The sequence below is a fragment of the Oncorhynchus mykiss genome, chromosome 4, assembly GCF_057628025.1.
Source record: "Oncorhynchus mykiss isolate SJ-2025 chromosome 4, ASM5762802v1, whole genome shotgun sequence".
NCBI classification, from domain to species: domain Eukaryota; kingdom Metazoa; phylum Chordata; class Actinopteri; order Salmoniformes; family Salmonidae; genus Oncorhynchus; species Oncorhynchus mykiss.
Window position 1 is genome coordinate 47,552,047 of NC_143025.1, and position 25,551 is coordinate 47,577,597.

Sequence of the window (25,551 nt, forward strand, 5' to 3'; positions counted from 1 at the left end):
TCTTTCTAACTCTCACTCGGAGGACCTGAGCCCTCAGGATTACCTGGCATGATGACTCCTTGTTGTCCCCAGTCCACCTGGCCATGCTGCTGCTCCAGTTTCAACTGTTCTGCCTGCGGCTATGGAACACTGACCTGTTCACTGTGATTACTATTATTTGACCATGCTGGTAATTTATGAACATTTGAACATCTTGGCCATGTTCTGTTATAATCTACACCAAGCACAGCCAGAAGAGGAGGCCACCCCTCATAGCCTGGTTCCTCTCTAGGTTTCTTACTAGGTTTTGGCCTTACTAGGGAGTTTTTCCTAGCCACCGTGCTATATATATCAGCAGATATATCAGATATATCAGCTGATGTAAGAAGGGCTATATAAATACATTTGATTTGAAATTTGATTTGATGATTAATGTGGAAATTGAGCAAGTTCATGTGACTAAACAGTAGCTAAGAAGTCTCCCTAAGAGGGACTTGACATGTTGAATGCAGCAAGCTGTCTGCATACCCCACAAGATAGGCCACAACAGGTCTTTTCACAAGTCTGGAACACACTATGGGAGGTGCACAGTACTGCATAGAGCCATGGCTGCATTGAACTCTATTCCACTTCAGCTAACTAATGCAAGCTGTAGAATCAGATAAAAAAAAACAGATATAAATACACCTTATGGAACATCAGGGACTGCACAGACACAGACACAGGCATACAAATACACATACACATGCTAACACTCGCACTCTACACACACACATACACATGGGTTTTGTATTGTAGATATGTGGTAGTATAGTGGCCTGAGGGCACACACTTAATGTGTTATGAAATGTAACGTTTTGTAATGTAATATTTTTTATTGTACATAACTGCCTTATTGTTGCCGGACCCCAGGAAGAGTAGCTGCTGCCTTCGCAGCAGCTAATGGGGATCCTTAATAAATACAAATACAGGGCCACCATCTCCAAAGTTCACTTAAAAAGGCAATAGCTCTGAGCTGGGGTTTTATTTGGTTTTTGTTGTTGACATTTTTTCAATTTTGTTCATTCTCTTTTAAACATCCATTAGTTTAAAATTCATTGCTCAGTTATCAGAGGTGGGACCAAGTTACTATTGTTCGAGTCACAAGCAAGTCTCAAGTCGAGTCCCAAGAAGAATGGGTCAAGACTCGAGTGAAGTCCAAGCTGTGCATTCTAAGACCAAGTCAAGTCTAGTCGAGTCACAAGTTTTCAAGTCAAGTCTCAAGTCAAGTAAAAAATAAATCTAAACATGCAACGACTTGTTCAACTACAAATCTTTGTCTATTTATTGAGGCCACCAGACAGCCCCTTTCATTAGTTTGTCTACATTTACATGTATTTGTTTACACATTTTGATTAGCCTATGTAATTGTGACCATGTAGCAGTAGTAAGGGCATGAAATCAGCAGAAGGCAAGGCAGGTTGACGTGCTCAGTGTGTAGATTTATTTGCAATAAACGGTATGGGGATGGAATGAAGAAGAAAAGTTTGCAATTATTGCTGTATTAGATTTAAACAAGAGAAATTAAACATTCTCCATTGGCGGTAGTTTGGAGAGCACAACTGAAGAGCCGTGCCTATGCTGCCACAATAAGAATACATTTTAAACAAATTCCAAATGCAAGCTTCATATGTAAATGATCAATTTCAAGCAATTGTTACATACCAAAATACCAGTCTGCCTATGCTAGTAATTGTTGCCCCCATTGCTGATGAGCTTGCAAAACAAACAGTTAATATTCTTGATCACCAAACAATTTTTGGAGCTGCATATGTATTTATTATGGCAATCCTCTCTTCCTATAATTTGACATTTGCTCTGCACCAGATCCTACAGCAAATCAGCAATCTGTTCTGCTCACCTGGTTCGCTAGCTCTGTGATGATTGACAGTTTGCTGGTCAAATCATCGAGCCGAGTGTGCATTTCACTAGCCAATCTGCTGCAGGTTTTTTTGCATGGGCGCTGCTTCGGCTACTGTCTCTGGCTGCGGTTAGAGTGAGCGTGACACCTCTTATGTAGTCTCTGTGCCACAAAATTAGTGACAAAACATTACAAAACCTAGCCAGATAATTTCAAGTCCAAGTCAAGTAATTTTATTTTATGTGAAGTTGAATCTCAAATCTTAAAATTTGTGACTCGAGTTAGACTCGGCCAGTAGGAGGCCCCCTTTTCCTCTGGTCTTAAAAATGCTCCAGGGCAGTGATTGGGGACATTGCCCTGTGTAAGTTGCCATCTTTTGGATGGGATGTTAAATTGGTGTCCTGACTCTGTGGTCACAAAAGGACCCATGGCACTTATTGTAAGAGTAGGGGTGTTAACCCCAGTTTCATGGCTAAATCATGGTCACCTAATCATTCCCAGCTTACAATTGGCTCATTCACCCCCCCCCCCCCTCTCCCCTTTACAGCAGGTCGTTGCTGTAAATGAGAATGTGTTCTCAGTCAACTTAACTGGTAAAATAAGGGTAAAAAACAAACCAATGTGACTTGAGTCCACAACTCTGTCAGTTATCACTTGGCTCATGTAAATTAGCAATAAGACCGCAATATCTACTAAGCTAGCAATGTTTCATCATTTAGCCATTTGATTTGGAATTTTAGGACGCCTGTAGGTATACAAAAATTATATATATTTTTTATTTGACAAAACATCGAGCCCATAGAAACTGCTAGAGCCCATAATAAATAACAAGGTTTTGAAGTGTCTCTCCTATAGATGAGATAGAAAAAATCAAACAAAATTGGTCACGTTATTCGTGAAACAGTTTACCCCCCATTACCTTTGAACTATTTTTACAGCCCGGTACTGGGTTACCTACAGACGCTTCCCCTGAAGCTTGTGTGCGTTGTAAAGCAGAACAACCCTTCTTGTTCATGAGTCTCCCCTTTCGATATTGGTGATTTCTTGTCCAGATCCTATCGTGTGTAGAAAAAGGACACTTTCACAAGACCCATGTTAAGAAACGGTAAGTCGAGCATAAACACACAAGGAGCAAAATGATGTCACTGGGTGTGTCAATCGACTCTAGAGGGTTTTAAAACACCCTAAGGTCAACAGCACCACTGTGTTCACATTTATCTCGTGTAAATGTTGTAGCTTCATAAAAATATTAAATAAATATAATTTATTTGGGAAATATTCAGTCTGTGCTCTTTTCTTCGTTAGCAAGAGCTGTTAATACTTTCTGAAGGCATATCTCTCCCTCTCGCCCCCTCTCTCAGGACCTGAGCCCTAGGTATATTCCTCAGGACTACCTGGCCTGATGACTCCTGGCTGTCCCTAGTCCACCTGATCGTACTGCTGATCCAGTTTCTGCTGTTTTGCCTGTGGCTATGGAACCCTGACCTGTTCACCAGACGTGCTACCTTGTCGTGCTGCTGCTCCAGTTTCAACTGTTCTGCCTGCGGCTATGGAACCCTGACCTGTTACCTTGTACCTCACCTGTTGTTTTTGACCCTCTCTCTCTCCCTCCCCCTCGCTCTCTCTACCGCACCTGCTTTCTCCACCTCTGAATGCTCAGCTATGAAAAGCCAACTGACATTTACTCCTGAGGTGCTGACCTGTTGCACCCTCTACAACCACTGATTATTATTTGACCCTGTTGGTCATCTATGAACATTTGATCATCTTGAAGAACGATCTCGCCTTAATGGCCAGGTACTCTTATAATCTCCAGACGGCACTGCCAGGTTTGGTGAGGTTTAAATCCTAAGCAACATGCCTATTCATTGTTTAAAGTATAATAGTAGGTCAAAGCTGTGTGCTGGAAAATCTTGGTAGAGCTAGCATTGTAGTGCTCTTGACTTGACTTTCTTTTTCGGTTTCAGACCAATGGCCAAAAACATATTTTTTAATTTTTCATATAGAGTATTTGAACCCATGTCAACCACCCTGCTCCACTCATGGCTAAAGCCAGTTTGAGAAACTTGCTAGCAAACTGTTGCACTATGAAACGAAATAAATAGTGCACTCTGAACCACAAAATGTATTTGCTAGACAATAGTGTTGTTGGACAAAGCAAGGAAATTAAACTTCAAAATGCAATACCATTTTATTGGGATTTGCAGCTGTTGTTTGTACAGTAAGTAATGATCCTTAAATGGAAGGTTGCACAATACAGTGCATTCGGAAAGTATTCAGACAACCTTGACTTTTTCCACATTTTGTTACGTTACAGCCTTATTCTAAAATGGATTAAATCGTTTTTCCAATCATCAATCTACACACAATATCCCATCACGACAAAGCAAAAAGAGGTTTTTTGAAAATAAAAAGCTGAAATATCACATTTACGTACGTGAGTATTAAGACCCTTTATTCAGTACATTGTTGAAACACCTTTGGCAGCGATTACAGCTTTGAGTCTTCTTGGGTATGAACATTTGCCCCAGTCTGAGGTCCTGAGCGCTCTTGAGCAGGTTTTCATCAAGGATGTCTCTGTACTTTTCTCTGTTCATCTTTCCCTTGACTGCCGCTGAAAAACAAACCCACAGCATGATGCTACCACCAGAATGCTTCACCGAAAGGATGGTATTGGCCAGGTGATGAGCGTTAGACATGGCTATCAGGCCAAAAGGTCAATCTTGGTTTCATCAGACCAGAGAATCTTGTTTCTCATGGTCTGAGGGTCCTTTAGGTGCCTTTTGGCAAACTCCAAGCGGGCTGTCATGTGCCTTTTACTGAGGCTTCTTTCTGGCCACTCTACCAAAAAGGCCTGACTGGTGGAGATCTGCAGAGATGGTTGTCCTTCTGGAAGGTTCTCCCATCTCCACAGAAGCACTCTGGAGCTCTGTCAGAGTGACCATCTTGGTCACTTCCCTGACTAAGGCCCTTCTCCCCCGAATCCTCAGTTTGGCTGGGCGGCCAGCTCCAGGAAGAGTCTTGGTGGTTCCAAACTTCTTCCATTTAAGAATGATGGAGAAAACTGTGTTCGCGGGGAACTTCAATGCTGCAGACATTTTTTGGTAGCCTTCCCCAGATCTGTGCCTCGACACAATCCTGTCTCAGAGCTCTACGGACAATTGCTTCGACCTCATGGCTTGGTTTTTGCTCTGACATGCACTGTCAACTGTGGGACCTTATATAGACAGGTGTGTGCATTTCCAAATCATGTTCAATCAATTGAATTTACCACAGGTGGACTCCAATCAAGTTGTAGAAACATCTCAAGGATGATCAAAGGAAACAGGATGCACCTGAGCTCAATTTCAATGGTCTGAATACCTATGAATACTTATGTAAATAAGGTATTTCTAAAACTAAGTACAGGTTGATCTATAGACTGCATAAAAAATAACTGATGATTTAAGCATTTGAACTTTGGATGGTGCATTTGTATTATGTATTTATTATGCCAAAGTAGCAGCTACTCTTCCTGGGGTCCAGCAAAATTGAGGCAGTTTATACAATTGAGGCCCCTACTCCACCACTACCACATATCTACAGTACTAAATGCTCTATGTAGTACTGTGTGCCTCCCACAGTCTGTTCTGGACTTGAGGACTGTGAAGAGACCTCTTGTGGCATGTATTGTCGGATATGCATGGGTGTCTGAGCTGTGTGCCAGTAGCTTAGACAGAGAGCTCGGTGCATTCAACATTCAACCTCTCATAAATAAAAGTATTCATGAAGTCAATCTCTCCTCCACTTTCAGCCAGGAGAGATTGACATGCATATTATCAATATTAGCTCTCTGTGTACATCCAAGGGTCATCCGTGCTGCCCTGTTCGGGGCCAATTGCAATTTTCCCAAGTTTCTCTTTGTGGCACCTGACCACACGACTTAACAGTAGTCCATATGCAACAAAATCAGGGCCTGTAGGACCTGCCTTGTTGATAGTGTTAAGAATGCAGAGCAGTGCTTTATTATGGACAGACTTCTCCCCATCTTAGCTACTGTGGTATCGATATGTTTTGACCATGACAGTTTACAATCCAGGGTAATTCCAAGCAGTTTAGTCACCTCAACTTGCTCGATTTCCACATTATTCATTACAAGATGTAGTTGAGGTTTACGGTTTAGTAATTGTCCCAAATACAATGCTTTTAGTTTTGGAAATATTTAGGACTAACTTATTCCTTGCTAGTCATTCCGAAACTGCAGCTCTTTGCTAAGTGTTGCAGTCATTTCATTCACTGTAGTAGCTGACGTGTTGAGTGATCCACATACATAAACACACTGGCCTTGCTCAAAGCCAGTGGCATGTTGTTAGTATAGCAATGGGCCTAAAGAGCTACCCTGGGGAATTCCTGCTTCTACCTGGATTATGTTTGAGAGGCTTCCATTAAAGAACACTCTCTGTGTTCTGTTAAACAAGTAACTCTTTATCCACATTATAGCAGGGGGAGTAAAGTCATAACATATATGTTTTTCCAGCAGCAGACTATGATAGATAATGTCAAAAGCTGCACTGAAGTCTAACAAGACAGCTAACAGGACAGCCCTCACGTTCATTTTATCATCAATTTCTCTCAGCCAATCATCAGTCATTTGTGTAAGTGCTGTGCTTGTTGAGTGTCCTTCCCTATAAGCATGCTGACATTATCTTGTCAATTTGTTTACTGTAAAATAGCATTTTTGGGCCTATCACAAGGGGGAGTTAGAACACGGATCTATTGGTAGTCTGAACGGTGGCACAAATTGACTATATTTTCGTAAAGTAATGGAGGTGTGAATGTCTGAGGAACAAGGCTGCAGGGAGAAGGCTGCAGCTCGAAAATGAGGGCGCACTGGGAGAAAAAAGCCTGGCAGGTTCCGGAATCTCCAGCGGGGCGCTCCGGTGGAGGTAAGTGGGGTTCTCGGCACACTGGCGTAGGCTGGGAGATTACGGGTGTGACCCGCTGCTCAGTGCAGAATTGCTCCAGCAATGTATCGTACGCCTGATCATGGCGCTCTGCCAGGGTATGGAGTCCCTCCATAAGACATTGAAGTAACTCTTCGTGTCTTCCAGTGGTGGCTTCTAGCAGGGAGACAGCATTGGGGAGCGGGTCTGAGTCTGCTGGATCAGTCATAGCCAGTTTGTATTATCACGATTTAGGGAAGTCCCAGATGCAGACAGTGTTGAAGTAACAAAAGTTTATTACTAGAACAGGGGGCACACAAAACGACAGATCAAGGGCAGGCAAAGGTCAGTAAATCCAGATAAGAGGCCAAAAGGTACAGAACTGCAGGCAGGCTCAGGGTCGGGGCTTGCAGAATGGTAAAAACCGGGAAAACTAGAAAACAGGAACTAGAAACACACAGGAGCAAGGGGAAAACCGCTGGTAGGCTTGACGAACAAAATGAACTGGCAACAGGCAAACAGAGGACACAGGTATAAATGCACTAGGGATAATGGGGAAGATGGGCAACACCTGGAGGGGGGTAGAGACAAGCACAAAGACAATTGCAACAGATCAGGGTGTGACAAGTACAGCCACTATTTAAAAAAGTCAAATGCATTCGTGAATTCAATCGCTTAACATGCTGACCAGACCGGACACGTCGCGTGCGTGAGCACCGCAAAATACATTTAGAAATCCATGTTATTCAATTACTGCACACACACTGCTCGCGTGCGCCAATGAGTGTCTGCGTTGCCAAGGGCTAAAATATAAGTCATTCCTATTTCTGACGCAGATCACGCTGAAAGTCCTGCCTCTCCCATCTCCTCATTGGTTTATAGAAGCAGGTACCCACGTGCCATCTCCTCATTGGTTATACCCACGTGAGTGATTGAAAGACAAAATGTTTTGCCGGTCGTGGTAAACGTGTAAGTTAGATGCCAATCACCATATAAGTTCAAAGATGAAAAAGCCTGGAAGGAGGAGCGATGACTAGAAACGATTCGGCTAGCTAATTAACGTTAGCTAGCAAGTGCAAGCTAACTAGCTAAATTGCCATACGTGTTTAATTGTTGTCGACCTGTCCCCAAATTAATGGCATTGGTTCAGAGTTTGTTTTGATATTTTAACCTGCGTGTTGTGATCGCGTTTGTTGTGGGGGAGGCAAAATAAATTCATGCACAATAGTGCACGCGCGCAGCCGGTTTGGGTTTCGTGTTAGCCGACATGTTGCGTTTTATTCATTGAGACTTTAACGGTATTAATGGATGTTTGCGAGGCATATCACTTCTTCCATCTCTTTGCATAGCCAACCAAATGCACTGTTTTCTAACCACATCTGTATTGATCCATAACGAATTACTATGGGAATAAATATCCCTGAATGACATAAATATTGGAATAAAGTAGGCTAATGAAGGCAACAAATTGTTGCTTACTGAAACACCCAAAGTCATCCAATTGTTATAATAGGATTTGAAGTAATATCCTATCTGTGTGTGGTCAACTACTTTAGCACCGATCGTTGAAGTTGGAGACTTTTATCTCCCTCACCAACTTTAAACATCTGCTATCTGAGCAGCTAACCGATCGCTGCAGCTGTACATAGTCCATCGGTAAATAGCCCACCCAATTTACCTACCTCATCCCCATACTGTTTATATTTATTTACTTTTCTGCTCTTTTGCACACCAGTATCTCTACCTGCACATGACCATCTGACCATTTATCACTCCAGTGTTAATCTGCTAAATTGTAATTATTCGCCTACCTCCTCATGCCGTTTGCACACAATGTATATAGACTATGTTTTTTCCTACTGTATTATTGGCTTGTTTATTGTTTACTCCATGCGTAACTCTGTGTTGTCTGTTCACACTGCTATGCCTTATCTTGGCCAGGTCGCAGTTGTAAATGAGAACCTGTTCTCAACTAGCCTACCTGGTTAAATAAAGGTGAAATAAATAAAATAAAAATAATAAAAAACAGTCAAATGCTGTTCATTTATTGTTTAATTATTTGGTTTTATAACTAAAATGCTTGACTGTATTTTAAGACTTGGATGACTTGCATGTTGTGTGATGACATGCACAAATGAATGAATGATTGAATGATTGATATACTGTATATTGAAGTAGGCCATTATGCCAATAAATAAGTTAAGCTAAAACAGCCACAGTAAACAGGATTTAGGCCTAGAGCCCCATGTCATTTCAATAACTTCACTTCTCAAAGATGCCCTCTGGTGGTCAAAGTAGCATTAATGACAACAATGGCTGACAGTAAAATAATATGACTTCATGCACTCTAATGTGCCTTACATTTATGCAGCACTCTGCAAGCTGTGCTGTAGTATGACGCAACTTTTAAAGGAAGAACCACTATACTATTGCCCAACAACAGAGTTTTTTTGTTATCGATGTTCAATGTCTACTATGATGGTAAAAGTCTTGATTTTGTGCAACAGAACGAGAAATGCAGATGTGCTGAACTGCTAATAAGTGATGTGTTTCAAGGCTGCTAGTGGTTAGCAGGACTATGCTAAAAGCCTACACACCGTATAAGTGATACATTTTTTGCTGATACAGAATAAAGAAATCACAGGATATGGTCAGATGATAAGTTGGTTTATTCAGTGCCAATGAGGACTCGGTATGATGTGGGTCTTTACCGTCTTATGTGGACAGTGGCTCACTCCTGCTGTGTATTTACTCGTGTGTTATTCTCTTGACATCACTTTTCCAACATGACATGTCAAATTCGGATAAATGTAAATTTCTCCCAAAATACAAATGTAAAGTGATATGTCATATTGGGACTTTTAATTGGAAACATGATCAGAATGTTTACCAGCAACCTATTTCTGCAATCTTCACTTTCAGTGTCTGAAAGGACCTAAGGCTCTATTCAATTTAGCTACCATCTGCAAAGTGGTTGTTTGGGCGGCGTCGGAGGTGGAACTGTGTTAGAGCTGTCAAATCTACAAACGTCTCCTGGCCGTATACCTAACGCAGACATTGCCATTGGCTGCTCAGAGTCGCATTAAGAGTAATCCCATATAGCCTTGCTTACAAGTTCGAACACTGGAATAATATATAACATTCTTATGATTTTGTTTAATTTGAGTGTCTTTATTTCTATGTAGCTTACACTTTCTCTTTCTGAACATCGAACGCGAGTGGGACAGATCTGACTTCATGACAATTATCAAGTGCAGCTGCTCACCAATTTGAAAACGCCAATGCAGTTCCACCTCCAACACCACCAAAACAGCTATTGCGGGTGTCGGCTATCGCCAGTTAACGGTAGATCTGATTGAATCTAAGCCTTACTCAACCTCTAAGATGTATGCTCAGTCAGTGATCTGCAACGGAGCAAAATGTTGGAAGTTCGGGTTGTGTTCCCCTGCTCAGGTGTTGCGTTGCATCAACCAATTGTTGCATACCACATTGACTGTGCCGTCGGGCACCAGATTGCTATAACATATGATCTGGCATGAGTCAGTAATGTCGTCGGGCAGGAACGCACTTTAGCTCACCTTTGATGCAGGTGGGTGGGCTGTTGCTCCAGGAAAGATCCCATTGGCAAGTGATGATGTCAGAGCCACTGATGTCATACCCCGGCTGACACTGATAGGTCAACACACTTCCCCTCACAGGAGAGGTGTGGGAGGAGCTAATCCAGCCAAATTCGATTTGAGAGAGGGCAGGGCAGGTGTCGTTAGGCTCTACCTCTGGATGTGAAAGAAGTTGATGTCATTAGATGTAGGATAAACCAAGTGATTGTTCAGAACATTCAGATTGAAAAATAATCGTGTAGAACACACAATTGAGGTAGAATACGTAAACGTCTTGTCTGTTAATATTATGTCTACAAAGTTATTAACATATTGCCTCACTGAATACACACCAGGAAAATGTAAATATTGTATTTGTGTGATGTTATGTATGGGCAATCAATGTTCTGCATATCATGTCCTTTATGTGAATGTAATGTCCTGTATGTAAAAGTCCTGTATGTGTACGTACCACGGTAGTGAATAAGGAACCCCTGGCTTAGAATAAAGGAGGAATCGTCAGGGTCACTCTGGAACTGAATAGTGACCTCAGAACCACCTGACACGACCTGGAAACGCTCTCGTGACCCCAGGTACTGGCCAATCACATGGGACATGAGGTCGTGACCATCGAATATGGTGAGAACGTCATTGTGGCGGATATTCAAACTTTGAGGGAGACAAAATACATGAAGAGAGGAAAACAGCTTTCACAATGTCTCTTCAAATGGAATCATAAAATAAATATTCTCACAATCATTGTCATTTCTAATCCTTACAATAAAAACTTCACTGGAAGCATCACATATTTTGTTTTATGTATGTCAGTCACAGTTGAAGCGCACCCATTATAATCAATGAGACTCACTACACCAGCCACGGAAGCAGTCATCAGTGAAGCGACGAAATGCAAGGTTCACATTGTTCAACCTTTTTTTTATGCTTTAAGTATATTCCTTTCAAAACATGCACAAACATTCTTATTTTGAGTTCTATCTCCATCATATGCCTCCGGTGTAGTGGTAAAAAAACAACTATGCAAAGGGAGCGCCCATGTTATGCAGTGAGGTTTCAGAGGCAAAAGAGGCAATTCAGAGGTTTCAGAGGCAATTCCCTCTCCCAATGCTCCAACCACAGCTTCAAAGACCAAAATAATGCCTTTTGGGTGTTGGAGAGGCCAAACTCACATCTGGATGTCCAGTTCGATGCGCTTCTCCTCATTACCATGGATCTGCCACACACAGTCCTGCCCCTTGGAGTAGCTCTGTGGCCAATCAGGGGACAGAACAGTGCTGGAGGGATCGGTCAACTCTCCCCCACACAAAGCTGAGAGAGAGAGTGGGAGTTAGGGGCGGAAGATAGAAAGCAAGATAGGGAAGGGGGGGTGAAAAAGTTATTGTAACATTAACTGTATTATTATCTTTTTTTTTGTTTAGTGAATGAAAGGGGCTTTACAAACACATTATCATAATGAAATGGCAGTATTCAATAGTATTACCTTTACACACAGGCTCACTCTCATTCCAGTGTGGATCACTTGGGTCTACACACTCAATGACCCCGGAGCCCTGCTCCATGACAAAGCCTGGGGAGCAGGAGAAGATGACTGTGGTGCCCAACGGAAAGGTGATGTCACTGCTGCTGAAATTCCCATGGGGCAAGTAGGGCTCATAACAGTGTTCCCCGTCAAAGGCTGAGAGAAAGCGAGAGAGAACGAGAGAGAGAGATAAAATAGTGTGCACATGTGAATATGAGGAGAGAAAGAGAGAGAAGTAGGATAAAGCATAATATAAGATGAACCAAAGTAGGGCTGACCCCATTTAGTCGACTAGTCGATTGTTTGGTCTATCGACTGTTGGTCGACCGAGATTTCTTTTTTTATGGTGCACAAGACACCTGTTTGATTCCCGCCTGTATCATTGGACTAATCCATTGCGGAGGCCACGGCAATGGCACAGTCCATCACTCTAAGACATGTGATACTGAAATTGTATTTATGGTTATATTATGTAAAAAAGAATAATGTAAAAAAGAATAAAGCTAATGTTATTAGTGTATTAAAATATGTGCATAATAGAAAAAAGAACAATGCGGCAGAGGCAGCAGCAGCAGAGACGAGGAAACAGCCCTTGCCCTATTCAGAAGGGGGTGGTCGGGTAATGTAATTATGTGCACAAGCACAAAACCATATCTGTAATTTTTGTCCCGTCCGAATCTGCCATGTCAGTAACTTGTACATGGCAGGAGAGTAATTTCAGCCAGAATAACCAACTGCTTTTTGGCAAACTCCAGGGTCCTCTGATAATACCAGTCCCTGTGTTTTGAGAGAAATATCTGAGTTTGACAGGTGTTGCTCACGGTTTGAGCAAGAAAACAATGACTGATTCAATAAATTGAACGAAGTGCTGCGCACCTTATCCCACCTCATCAATCTACACACAATACCCCATAATGACTAAGCAAAAACATTTTTTTTGTGCAAATGTATATTTAAGAAAAAGGGAAATATTACATTTACATAAGTATTCAGACCCTTTCCTCAGTACTTTATTGAAGCACCTTTAGCAGCGATTACAGCCTTGAGTCTTCTTGGGTATAATGCTACAAGATTACCTGTATTTGGGGAGTTTCTCCCATTCTTCTCTGTAGTTCCTCTCAAGTGCTGTCAGGTTGGATGGGGAGCGTCGCTACACAGCTATTTTCTCTCCAGAGATGTTTGATTGGGTTCAAGTCCGGGCTCTCTCAAGGACATTCAGAGACTTGTCCCGAAGCCACTCCTGCCTTGTCTTGGCTGTGGGATTGGGGTTGTTGTCCTCTTGGAAGGTAAACCTTTGCACCAGTCTGAGGCCCTGAGCACTCTGGGGCAGGTTTTCATCAAGGATCTCTCTGTACTTTGCTCTGCTCATCTTTGCCTCAACCCTGCCTAGTCTCCCAGTCCCTGCCGCTGAAAAACAATAAAACAGCATGATGCTGCCACCACCATGATTCACCATGGGATTGGGGTTGTTGTCCTCTTGGAAGGTAAACCTTTGCACCAGTCTGAGGCCCTGAGCCAGGTTTCAGGCCCAAAAGTTTAAGCTTGTTTCTCATAGTCTGAGAGTCCTTTAGGTGCCATTTGGCAAACACCAAGCAGGCTGACACAGGCCTTTTACTGAGGAGTGCCTTCTGTCTGATCACTCTACAATAAAGACTTGATTGGTGGAGTGCTGCAGAGATGGAAGGTTCTCCCATCTCCACAGAGGAACTTGGTTACCTCCCTGACCAAGGCCCTTCTCCCTGATTGCTCAGTTTGGCTGGGTGGCCAGCTCTAGAAAAAGTCTTGGTGGTTCCAAACTTCTTCCATTTAATAATGATGGAGGCCACTGTGTTCTTGGGGAACTTCAATGCTGCAGAAATGTTTTGGTACCCTTCCCCAGATATGTGCCTCGACACAATCCTGTCTCGGAGCTCTACGGACAATTCCTTCGGACTCATGGCTTGGTTTTTGCTCTGACATGCACTGTTAACTGTGAGACCTTATATAGACAGGTGTGTGCCTTTCCAAATCATGTCCAATCAATTTAATTTACTTCAGGTCGATTCCAATCAAGCTGTAGAAACATCTCAAGGATGATCAATGGAAACAAGAAGCATGTGATGTCAAATTCAAGTCTCATAGTAGCAGGCTCTCACCCATTTTCCAGTAAACATTCGCCCGTTTCGCGTTTTTCACGTCTTCCTCATAAATTTTGCTGTCAACCTTACTGTGTTTGGAGTTTGTTATAACAAATGTATTGATGTGATTATGATAAGCTATAGGTCAGGCCCTCTTGGTTATATGCATGCGATGAGAGCGAGACAATGTGCGCCAGTCACACAGGCACTTGCTGTCATGTTTTTAACACCTTTGATTAAATAATTAAGACACACAAATGACTCAAACAGTATGCTTAAACCATCAGAGAAGCTCAGTGCATATGTAGTTGGTTTTATTCAAGCACATATTGAAAAATACGTTTAAAAGTTTCGACCAATCGATTGGTCTTAAGAACAAGACGACTCTCGGTCAACCAAGATTTTATTTTGACGGGGACAGCCCTAAACTAAAGCAAGCAGCAGTGACTGTACTGCACAGTCAATTAACAATTAAGAGTGAGAAAGAGACAAGAGAACTGTGTACTGATGCTGGGAGCATTTTAAGGTCTTACCTTCATAGCGCAAAGCTAGCAGTAGCGGGATGAAAGAGGAGTCGGCCGTGAGCTCCAGATAGAGTATGAAGCCCTCACTCACGATACCACGCTCTGGAACATCGTCCAGGTCTGAGTCAAACAGCAACGGAGCCATGGAGTTGTTTCCGCTTCGCACAATCAGCCTGACAAAGAGGGAGAATAAAGGATGGAGGGGAAGAAAGAAGAGTAGAGAGGCGGAAATCAAATCAAACTTCATTTGTCACATGCGCAGAATACAACAAGTGTAGACTTTACCGAGAAATGCTTACTTACAAGCCCGTAACCGACAGTGCTGTTCAAGAAGAGTTAAGAAAATATTTACCAAGTAGACTAAAATAAAAAGTAATAATAAAAAAGTAACACAATAAGAATAACAATAATGAGGTTATATACAGGGGGCACCGGTACCGATTCAGTGTGCAGGGGTACAGGTTATTTGAGGTCATTTGAACATGTAGGTGGGGGTGAAGTGACTATGCATAGATAATAAACAGCGAGTAGCAGCAGTGTACAAAAGGGAGGGGGAGGGTCAATGTAAATTGTCCGGTGGCAATTTTACTAATTGTTCAGCAGTCTTATGGCTTGGGTGTAGAAGCTGTTGAGGAGACTCTTGGTCCTAGACTTGGCGCTCCGGTGCCGCTTGCCATGCGGTAGCAGAGAAAACAGTCTATAAATGGGGTGACTGGAGTCTCTGACAATTTTATGGGCTTTCCTCTGACACCGCCTATTATGTAGGACCTGGATGGCAGAAAGCTTGGCCCCAGTGATGTACTGGGCCATTTGCATTACCCTCTTTAGAGCCTTACGGTCAGATGCCAAGCAGTTGCCATACTAGGCGGTGATGCAACCGGTCAGGATGATTTTGATGGTGCAGCTGTTGAACCTTTTGAGGTTCTGGGGACCCATGCCAAATCTTTTCAGTCTCCTGAGGGGGAAAGGTGTTGTCTTGCCCTCTTCACAACTGTCTTGGTATGTTTGGACCATGATAGTTCCTTGGTGATGTGGACAGCAAGGAACTTGAAACTCTCGAACCCCCTCCACTACAGCCACGTCAATGGTAATGGGGCCTGTTCGGCCCACTTTTTCCTGTAGTCCACGTGGTAGGATTCAATCTGAATCCTGTATTGACGCTTTGCTTGCTTAATGGTTCGTCTGAGGGCATAGCGGGATTTCTTATAAGTGTCTGGATTAGTCTCCTGCTCCTTGAAAGTGGCAGCTCTAGCCTTTAGCTCAATGTGGATGTTGCCTGTAATCCTTGGCTTCTGGTTGGGATATGTATGTACAGTCACTGTGGGGACGATGACTGAGGTGGTGTACTCCTCAATGCCATTGCATGAATCCCGGAACATATTCCAGTCTGTAATAGCAAAACAGTCCTGTAGTGTAGCATTCGCGCCATCTGACCATTTCCGTATTGAGCAAGTCACTGGTGCTTTAGTTTTCGCTTGTAAGCAGGAATCAGGAGGATAGAATTATGGTCAGATTTGCCAAATGGAGGGCGGGGGAGAGCTTTGTATGCAGGTGGGGAGAAAGGGGGTGCAGATGGAGGAAGAATAGCAGGTAGGAAGGAAGGATGGTAGAAAGGAAGGAAAGATGAAAGGAAGGAAAGAAGGGAGAAAAGAAGAGTGAAGGGAGAGAGGTTATTCCGTCAAGACGTTTAACCATGGTATTTGATTTTATTATGGATTCTCATTAGCTGCTGCCAAGGCCGCTACTCTACTACCACATATCTACAACAGAAAATCCATGTGTGTGTTGTGCGTATGTTATCATGTGTGTGTGTGAATGCATGTGTCTGTGCCTGTGTGAGTGTCTCTTCACAGTCCCCGCTGTTCCATAAGGTGTATATCTATCTGTTTTCAAATCAGATTTTACTGCTTGCATGAGTTACTTGATGTGGAATAGAGTTCCATGTGGTCATGGCTCTATGTAGTACTGTGCTCATCCCATAGTCTCAAATAAAATTGTATTTGTCACATGCTTCAAATACGAGACTGAAACGCTTATTTATACAAGCCCTAACCAACAATGCAGTTTAAAATGTATATTATTATTTTTTGAACACCACCCCAAAAAATAATGAGAAGAAAAAGAAATCAAAGTAACAAATAATTAATAGCAGCAGTAAAATAACAATAGCGAGGCTATATACTGGTGGTATCGGTACAGAGTCAATGTGCGGGGACACCGGTTAGTCGAGGTAATTGAGGTAATATGTACTTTATAGGTAGGGTTAGCGCATGGTCTATTTTCCTGAATATCCACCTGTCTGACCTGCCCAAAGTAAACAGGCCTGTCAGGCTCAGAAGCTTGGATATGCATATAACTGGTAGAATTGGATAAAAAACACCCTGAAGGTTCTAAAACTGTTAAAATAATGTCTGTGAGTATAACAGAACTGATATGGCAAGCAAATATCATAGGAAAATACATCCAGAATTTCTTGCAGTACCTATGGCTTCCACTAGATGTCAACAGTCTTTATACAAGGTTTCTGGCTTGTTTCTTGAAAAACGAACCAGTAGTTGTAGTGTATCCAAGGTGTCCCTCATTAGGAAAGTAAACTTGTGGCACGCTCTTAGTTATTTATCTTCCCTATTGAACATACTAATCTCTGTATTAAATATTATTGTTTATTTCGATATTAGAGTACCTGAGGATTAATTAGAAACATTGTTTGACTTGTTTGGACAAACATTACCAGTAACTTTTTGGATTCCTTTGTATGCATGTTGAACGAGTGGATTACTGAAATCAATGGCGCCAACTAAACAGACTTTATTGGATATAAAGAAGGACTTTATCGAACAAACCAACCATTCATTGTGTAGCTGGGACCCTTGGGATTGCAAACAGAGGAAGATCTTCAAAGATAAGTGATTTATTTTATCGCCATTTGTGATTTTGTGATGCCTGTGCTGGTTTGAAAAATATGTTGACGTGGGACACTGTCCTCAGATAATCGAATGCTATGCTTTCGACATAAAGCCTTTTTGAAATCTGACAACGCAGTTCGATTACCAAGATTCTAAGCTTTTGAATGATGTAAGACACTTCTATTCCATGAATGTTTAATATTAAAAAAATATATTTTGAATTTGGCGCTCTGCAATTTCACCGGATGTGTCGAATTTGATCCCGCTAGCGGGATCCGTGCCCTAATGTAATCGGTGGCAGGGAAGTCAGACGCAGGAGAGCAGAACTTGGTAATAGCCGGAACAGTTTAAAAGCAAAACCCACAGCATAAAAATAACAATAATAATTGGGTACAAAAACCCGTCGCGCACCAAACAAGACATGCACAAGCACTTACAATAAACAATCCCACACAAAGACATGGGGGAAACAGATGGTTACATATACAACAAATGATTGAGGGAATTGAAACCAGGAAAAAGAAGACAAAACACATGGAAAATGAAAAGTGGATCGATGATGGCTAGAAGACCGGCGACGCCGACCGCCGAGCACCGCCCGAACAAGTAGAGGACCCGACTTCAGTGGAAGTTGTGACAGCTAAGAGGTTTTTAAGGTGACTAAAATAACAGAGAGTAGCAGCAGTGTAAAGGGGGAGGGGCAAGGCAAATAGTCTGAGTAGCCATTTGATTACATGTTCAGGAGTCTTATGCGTTGTGGGTAGAAGCTGTTTAGAAGCCTCTTGGACCTAGACTTGGCGCTCCGGAACCGCTTGCCATGCTGTGTAGCAGAGAGAACAGTCCAATATTAGGGTGACTGGAGTCTTTGACAATTTTTATGGCCTTCCTCTGACACCGCCAAGTATAGAGGTCCTGGATAGCAGGAAGCTTGGCCCCAGTGATGTACTGGGCCATGCGCACTACCCTCTGTAGTGCCTTGCGATCGTATGGCAACTGCTTGGCCTCCGAGGCAGTGATGCAACCAGTCAGCATTCGCTCGATGGTGCAGCTGTTCTGGACTTGGGGACTGTGAGAGACCTGTGAGACTGTGAGAGACCTCTGGTGGCATGTCTTGTGGGATATGCATGGGTGTCTGAGCTGTGTGCTAGTAGTTTGAAAAGACAGCTCAGTGCATTTAACATGTCAATACCTCTCACAATACCTCTCACATGTCATACCTCTCACAAAGTAGTGATGAAGACAATCTCTCCTCTACTTTGAACCAGGAGAGATTGACATATTATTAATGTTAGCTCTCTGTGTACATTTAAGGGCCAGCCGTGCTGCCCTGTTCTGGGCCAATTGTAATTTTCCTAATTCCCGTGGTGCCTGACTACACGACTGGACAGTAATCCAGGTGCAACAAAACTAGGGCCTGTAGGACCTGCCTTGTTGATAGTGTTCTTAATAAGTCAGAGCAGCGCATTATTTTGGACAGATTATGGACTCTCCCCATTTTAGCTACTGTTGCATCAATATTTTTCAACAAGGTTTAGCGTTTAGTGAATGATGTGTTCCAAATACAATGCTTAACATTTTTGAAATATTTAGGACTAACTTAATTCTTGCCACATATTCTGAAACCTAGACCGCTGCCCTGGGGAATGCCTGACTAACTGGATTATGTTGGATTGGCTTCCATTAAAGAACACCCTCTGTATTCTGTTAGACAGGTAACACTCGATCCACAATACAGCAGGGGATGTAAAGCCATAACACATATGCTTTTCCAGCTACAGATTATGATCGATAATCAAAAGCTGCACTGAAGTATAACAAAACAGATCCCACAAACTTTTTATTATCAATTTCTCTCAGCCAATCATCAGTGATTTGTGTAAGTGCCATACATATTGAATGCCCCTCCCCTATAAACATGCTGTTGTTAATTTGTTTACTGTGAAATAGCATTTGTTCCCCAAATGTTTACTAAGGGTGATTAACAGGCTGATTGGTTGGCTGTTTGAGCCAGTAAAGGATCCTTTGCTATTCTTGGGTAGCGGAATACTAATTCGCATAGTAAAAAATTGATGTAGCGTCCAAACTACTTGGCCAACAACCCCATCTATGGAGAGATGACACTCATGAGACTGTCATGAACATGATATTGTTCTCAGTTTTGCTCTACAAGCGTCACAGGACTCGTTTGACGTCGGTACAGCCAATCTGCCAATCTGTCTGTAGCGTCCAAACACTAATATGACCTCTCTATGAAAAGGAGAGTCTTTAACACACACGTACCTGTCGGTTGTTATGCTCTAGGATGCCCATAACCCTCACAAGACTAGTCTGAAGGTAGCCGGGGACCAGTTTAATGTGGGCTATTTTTAGCACTTTTCTTGAATTCTTGATTGTTTTATTGCTTTACTGGGAGACTTATCAGAGGTAGACATGACGGTGATATGTTTGAGCTGATAATGTACTGTGGACTTCCTACTAGGGCAAACCTCCTCAGTGCTAACAGTATATCTCAGGTTCATAGGTGCATTAATACTGCATAGGACTGCATAGCCATAGGATTGACAGAGGCATTGAGGGGAGTTAGAGGGACATAAATCAGGTTACTCTCTTATGACTGCCAACACCCCTGGGACAATGCACATTTGCAGCATCACTACAACAACTCAACGACACAATGGTAGGGATTATCTGAGCAGGGCTTGGGTCACTGATACGTCATTGTCTCAACGCAGCCTTGAAATGCTTGGACAGGGTCCAGGAGGCAAGATGATTAGGATAGAGTCATTCCTGTAGAGCATCTTCTGTTTCCAAAAGGTGTCAAAGTTATCTATAAAAGTTATGGCAACAGATCTACAGTAGTATTTTAGCCAGGTGTGTAAATGCCAGTAGCCTCCTGAATCTTTCACAGCCGTGGCCCAGCGGTGTTACCGGGCTTGGAATAATTGGCCGCTTTTTGGAATCTTTCAGAGCTAGAATCAGTTCTTCAAAATCCATTTTCAGCCGTTCCGAGCTAGCCCTCCTAATATGTGTCATTTGATCCAACATGGACTACGACAACGTCAGCCCCCGACAGCTGTCGGAGAATGGTAGGAAGCAGTCTTGTAATGTCCTGTACTCATGCTCATGCTTGCAATGTCCTGTACTCATGATAGCACAGAGTTTTTGCCCCAGGAACCGAGATGTTTCTCACCATAGAGCTGTCGATGATGACAGCTGGTGAAATATCTGTGGAGGTCTGGACTTTCTTTCGCCCAGACACCCTCATGGTCCAACGAAGGGGGGAGCTCTGAAGATCTGAACCTGAGGTAGAAGCCACCAGAGAGGGAGACAGAACATGGGACGAAGACGCAGGTACCTCCAGATCTGATCTCGAAGTGGAAGCCCCCAGGGATGAAGGTGTCGGAACCTCTGGATCTAGGGCGGCAAAGTTGTTTGAAGTATGTATCCGATCCAGGCTTACCACAGCCAAGGGGGCCCTTATTGCCAGAAGGCTGCTGCTTTCAACCTCCACGGCGAGTGACATGCCTACATAGTTGCTTGGTAGGGTGAAGAATAGGAACATCCACTAAGTCATCCTGAAGCATCCTACTAACTCCATTATCCAGGGAATGTGGAGACCCCTTCAGGGAGGAATCCCTGCAGGGCACCAGCTAGTTGGCTGCGGAGAGACGACAGAGCAGCAACACTCCCACCAACACAGCTCCTGCAGCGTTGAAAAAATGTGTTCGCAACCTCTATTTGAAACTACAGGCTAGCTGGGCTTCTGTGTCTCTCTTCTTGAAAATAATTTACTAACAGTTTGCTATGAGCTTCAGTGGGTTCGCAAATACAGCCCTAACCCCGCCTCCCGAAACAAGCACAGCCAGTGAAATGGCAAACACACAAGCACACACCAGTACGGCAAACAGAGAGAAAGCAGAGGCCTTACTCTCTCTATAGATCCTGGCTGCACATACACTGTACGAGCGGGAGATGACCAACTCGCAAGTTGGTGCTGTAGAAACAAGCAGTTTTGGCAGTGAGCCAAAACACCAGTCAACAAAGATCACTAAATACACTGTGGCATTCTCATAGTTGCAGTGTTAACTTGAATATAATCTTGGTTATTAACCCAGAACTAAAGTCTTGGTCAGATGCTCGATTAAGTTCTGGTTCCATACATGTTAAGAGAAGAGATAGAATGAGGTTTGGAACTGGAAAGAAGAGCTCCACCCTCACTCTTTGCAAGTTACAGACATGTCCAAACTACTGTAACTAATGCTGCTCATTATCTCACTCATCTTGTGGTATCATGACAGCTCTATGGTACGTAGTTAGTTTGTCCACGAGACAGCAACTCTAATAGAGCTTATTTACACAGGGTATTTGAACGTATTTTATACATCTTGCACCGATGTATAAAATAACATCCCTACTGAGAAAAAACAGCACACATTTCAAGCTGGTCCATGCTGTTTTATGCTGGTCCATGAAAGTCTATAACTGGTCAGTACTGTTCAGAGGCTGGTCAAGCTGGTCTGACCAGCATGGTCTAGCTGGTCAAGCTGGTCTAACTCAGCGATGGGCAACTTTGATGTGGGGGCCACAAAACAAAGTGGCGTACCCAGAGCTATACCCACACATGAAGTCAACTGATTTGTGCGATCAATCTATTTGTGCAGATAGACTACTTAACTCTCTTAACTAAATGCATTATAGCAGTAGCAAGGGCCGGCCCTAGCTTTTTGGGGGCCCTAAGCAAGAGGGCCCCCATGGCGGATAGAAAATGTACATTTCCGGCAATTCTACACATTTTGCCATGGGGCATAGAGAAATGTTGCCGTTTTAACGCATATTTTCTGCAATTCTACACATTTTTCCATGACTCATGCCATGTTAATATGATATATGATATCTGAATTAGAGTGACTAATACAATCAATGTGGGCCCCCAAAGGTCAGGGCCCATGGGCACGTGTCCTGCTTGCCTGGTCGGTATTCGACATGTTTAGATAGCTGGCTAGACTAACTTACCAATCAAAAAACTGTTGTCTGACATTGCTAATTGAGTGACTGTCAGTGACTGACATAACAAGAGAACAACCACATTTCAAAATATTTTTGTTGTGTGGTCTAGCTGGTGAAGCTGGTGACCAGCCTTCACTGTGTTTTGGACACTGGTGACCAACATTCACTGTGTTTTGGACAGTGGTATGGTGGTGACCAAGCTGGTCCATGCTGTTCTATGCAGGTCCAACCTGGTTAAGTTGGTCAAACTGGCCTGACCACACCCATCATTATCATATTTTCCAGCATGCTCTATTGCAGTTGAGTTTTAAAATGGTTTTGTTTCAATATCATTTTAGTTTTGTTTGTTTTTGCATTTGATTAATTCATCTTATTTTACACAAAGATAAATAACATACCTTTTTCTAAACTAATCCAATATGTTAGATTGACTTCTTGCACTCATAACTGAAGTTTAGATGGTTTAGGTAGTCTCATTCAATCTTCTTTTCAATCCTTCTGAATGCAGATTGGGGGTGAAGAAAAGTTCCAATTGTTGGATATCCCCACCCTGGCTGGATTCTACTGTGAATTAAACATCACTTTGCAAGCCAGCATGATATGACTTGATATGCTGGTTACCAGTATTGGATTCTAGCTTGAAATACTTGCTACACTAGAAGTTAATGATAACAGCTGCATCTTCTCATGAAGCGTCGGAGGTTCCTTTGGTATCGGCCAACATTTTCATGGGATCGCCGGGGAATAACTCGCCGGGGAATGTCCTACTGCTTCACTGTAGTGTACTATTCCTATCATTTGTGGGGGGCGAGTTAGAGAAGCCCCTGATGGGGCTAGGGTTTGGCCTGAGGGCTCCGGCTCTAAATGGACAACAGCCATCAACTATTATTATGGGAAGCATGAGTGGAAGTCTGAAATAACCATACACTTTGTTTTCCTGGAGCTAAGATATTGGATTTATTAGAAATCATGCCCACCATCAAGAAACAGATTCCTGCTCAAACTGTTGTGTTCCATATTGGGTCTAATGATATTATGTGTGTGAAATCTGTAAAGCTAAGAGACAATTTCTTACATCTCTTGGAGAATGCTCAGAAATTAGCAGGACATATAATTGTCTCAGGCCCAATTCCATCTCGCCGTTGTGAGTGTTTGGCCATCTTCGGTCTCTTCACCAGTGGTTAATATGTCTGACCAAGGACTTGGGCATGTCCTTCTGGAATAGGCCTGGCTACTTTGTGGAAGACGGAATTCACCTGGGTGAAAATGGCTCCCAGGTGTTATCATCAAACATTGGAAAGGTTATTGGCCAACTAAATTGATATGAGGACAATATTAGCATAACATGTTAGTCAGTTTATACCATCTCCACTTTGGTCTCTTTGAGAGTTCCACATGTTGTATCTGAAAGTGATGACATGCCAAATGGTGCTAACCGGAGAAATGTAATTGCTATTCCTACTTTGTTTTTTTCCCCCTAATAGGTATAAGGGTGGATATTGATCCAACACCTGCTGCTTATTCAAACCAGCCCACTGGTTTGAGGGAGATAGCCGATAGTTTTTAGCTGTTTCAGGGGCATGGCGGACGTAAAGGTAATGGCGGACTGAACAAAGTTATGTAGGACACCTCAAGATAAAACGTAATATTCAATATTGGCAAGTTAGACAAATATTAGTACTACATAATCTGGTGGGTGATAACCTTCAACCTGGATAATAACACAAAACAAATCTTAAGACTAGAGACATTTATCAACAAATATTTTACGAAAACAAGCAACACCCAAACATGACGGAGAGTAAGACAGGGGAACCGATTTCAAAACGGAAACGTGACTCTTCCACAGACACAGACGATTTAATAATGTCACCACCGGGAATGGTAAAGGTCGAAACCGATCTGTTAAAATCAATAAATGACAAACTGGGTATACTTGAATTAGTTAGTAAGGATATAAAAGAGTTGAAGGCTTCGGACAGAGAGGCCAAAGGTATGACCGCCCAATCGTTGCCAAATTTGCTTCATTTAAAGATAAAATAATGGTTAAAAGCCTGGGTAAAAGACTTGCTGGGACCAAAATTGGCATGAATTATCAGTTTCCAAAGAAAATTGCAGAACGGCGCAAAGTTCTGTATCCAATTTTCAAAGAAAATAGATTAAAAGCTAAACGAGTAGCTCTCGTCGTTGATAAACTATATATTGATAACCAGTTGTTCAGAGACACAAAGACTACTCCATGTTTTTTTTTTAACTGCAAAGTTCTCATAGATGAGGAAAATAAACACAATTCTAGCCCGGTTATGGATTGTAACAATACAATAAAAAATGTAGCTTTTCTATATATCTTCACATATAACTAATTGAACACACAAGCACTAATTCAACATAGTGAAGATAAAAACTAAGTAAACAGAAAGCACAGTATGTGTGGATGGCGTGGTGTATGTTTATTTTGATTTGTTATGTTTGTAAGTTGAGTGAGTGAGTAATGAAATGGTTGCATATCCCAGAGCCAATGTATTAGTGTGGGCCGGGGTATGAGAGGGCTTCAATGTTGTTCAGATGATGGATATACTTTTATAATGAATTATACATCTTATTTATTTCTTGTCCTATCGTGGTGGAACAGTTTTAAAATAGAAGATACATTTGATTTGTTATTGTCCTATCATGGGGAACTATATTTTAAAAATAAATGATATCCAATTATTTATTTATGATCCTATTTTAATGGTACGGTCCATGACCCTATACCCTAGACACCCACCTGAATGACCTAGAGACTCAGGAGAAGTCCCTAACTGTTTTATGTGCATGCTGTAAGTGGTCTGTATGCAGCCAAATGATGGTCAGAGACCAAGAGCAGCACTGCCCCTCAATATTCTGAGCCTGCTTGGCAGGGTTGGTCCTGCAAAGCCAAAGCCCCCTAAAGGGAGAGCATACTACACAAGGAAATTCTCAAAGCTGCTAATGAGAACCTTGATGACCTTGTACCTAGCTGGTGGGGATTACGGTGGGTTGCCCCCACCCAGGCAGTGGCAGTGCTGGCAACACTAGCTG

General features: G+C 42.5%; 1 protein-coding gene across 2 annotated transcripts in view; it reads right to left on the reverse strand.

Moving 5' to 3' along the window:
- LOC110521927 (seizure protein 6 homolog) overlaps positions 1-25,551 on the reverse strand; it is an 84,258-nt gene that overhangs the window by 13,609 nt on the left and 45,098 nt on the right. For both annotated transcript variants that reach the window (XM_021599899.3, XM_021599900.3), the window contains exons 9-13: positions 14,585-14,748; positions 11,896-12,090; positions 11,585-11,723; positions 10,870-11,066; positions 10,380-10,574 (exon numbers count right to left, since the gene is read on the reverse strand). In XM_021599899.3, the coding sequence (XP_021455574.2) occupies positions 10,380-10,574; positions 10,870-11,066; positions 11,585-11,723; positions 11,896-12,090; positions 14,585-14,748 (890 nt within the window). The remainder of the gene's footprint in view (positions 1-10,379; positions 10,575-10,869; positions 11,067-11,584; positions 11,724-11,895; positions 12,091-14,584; positions 14,749-25,551) is intronic.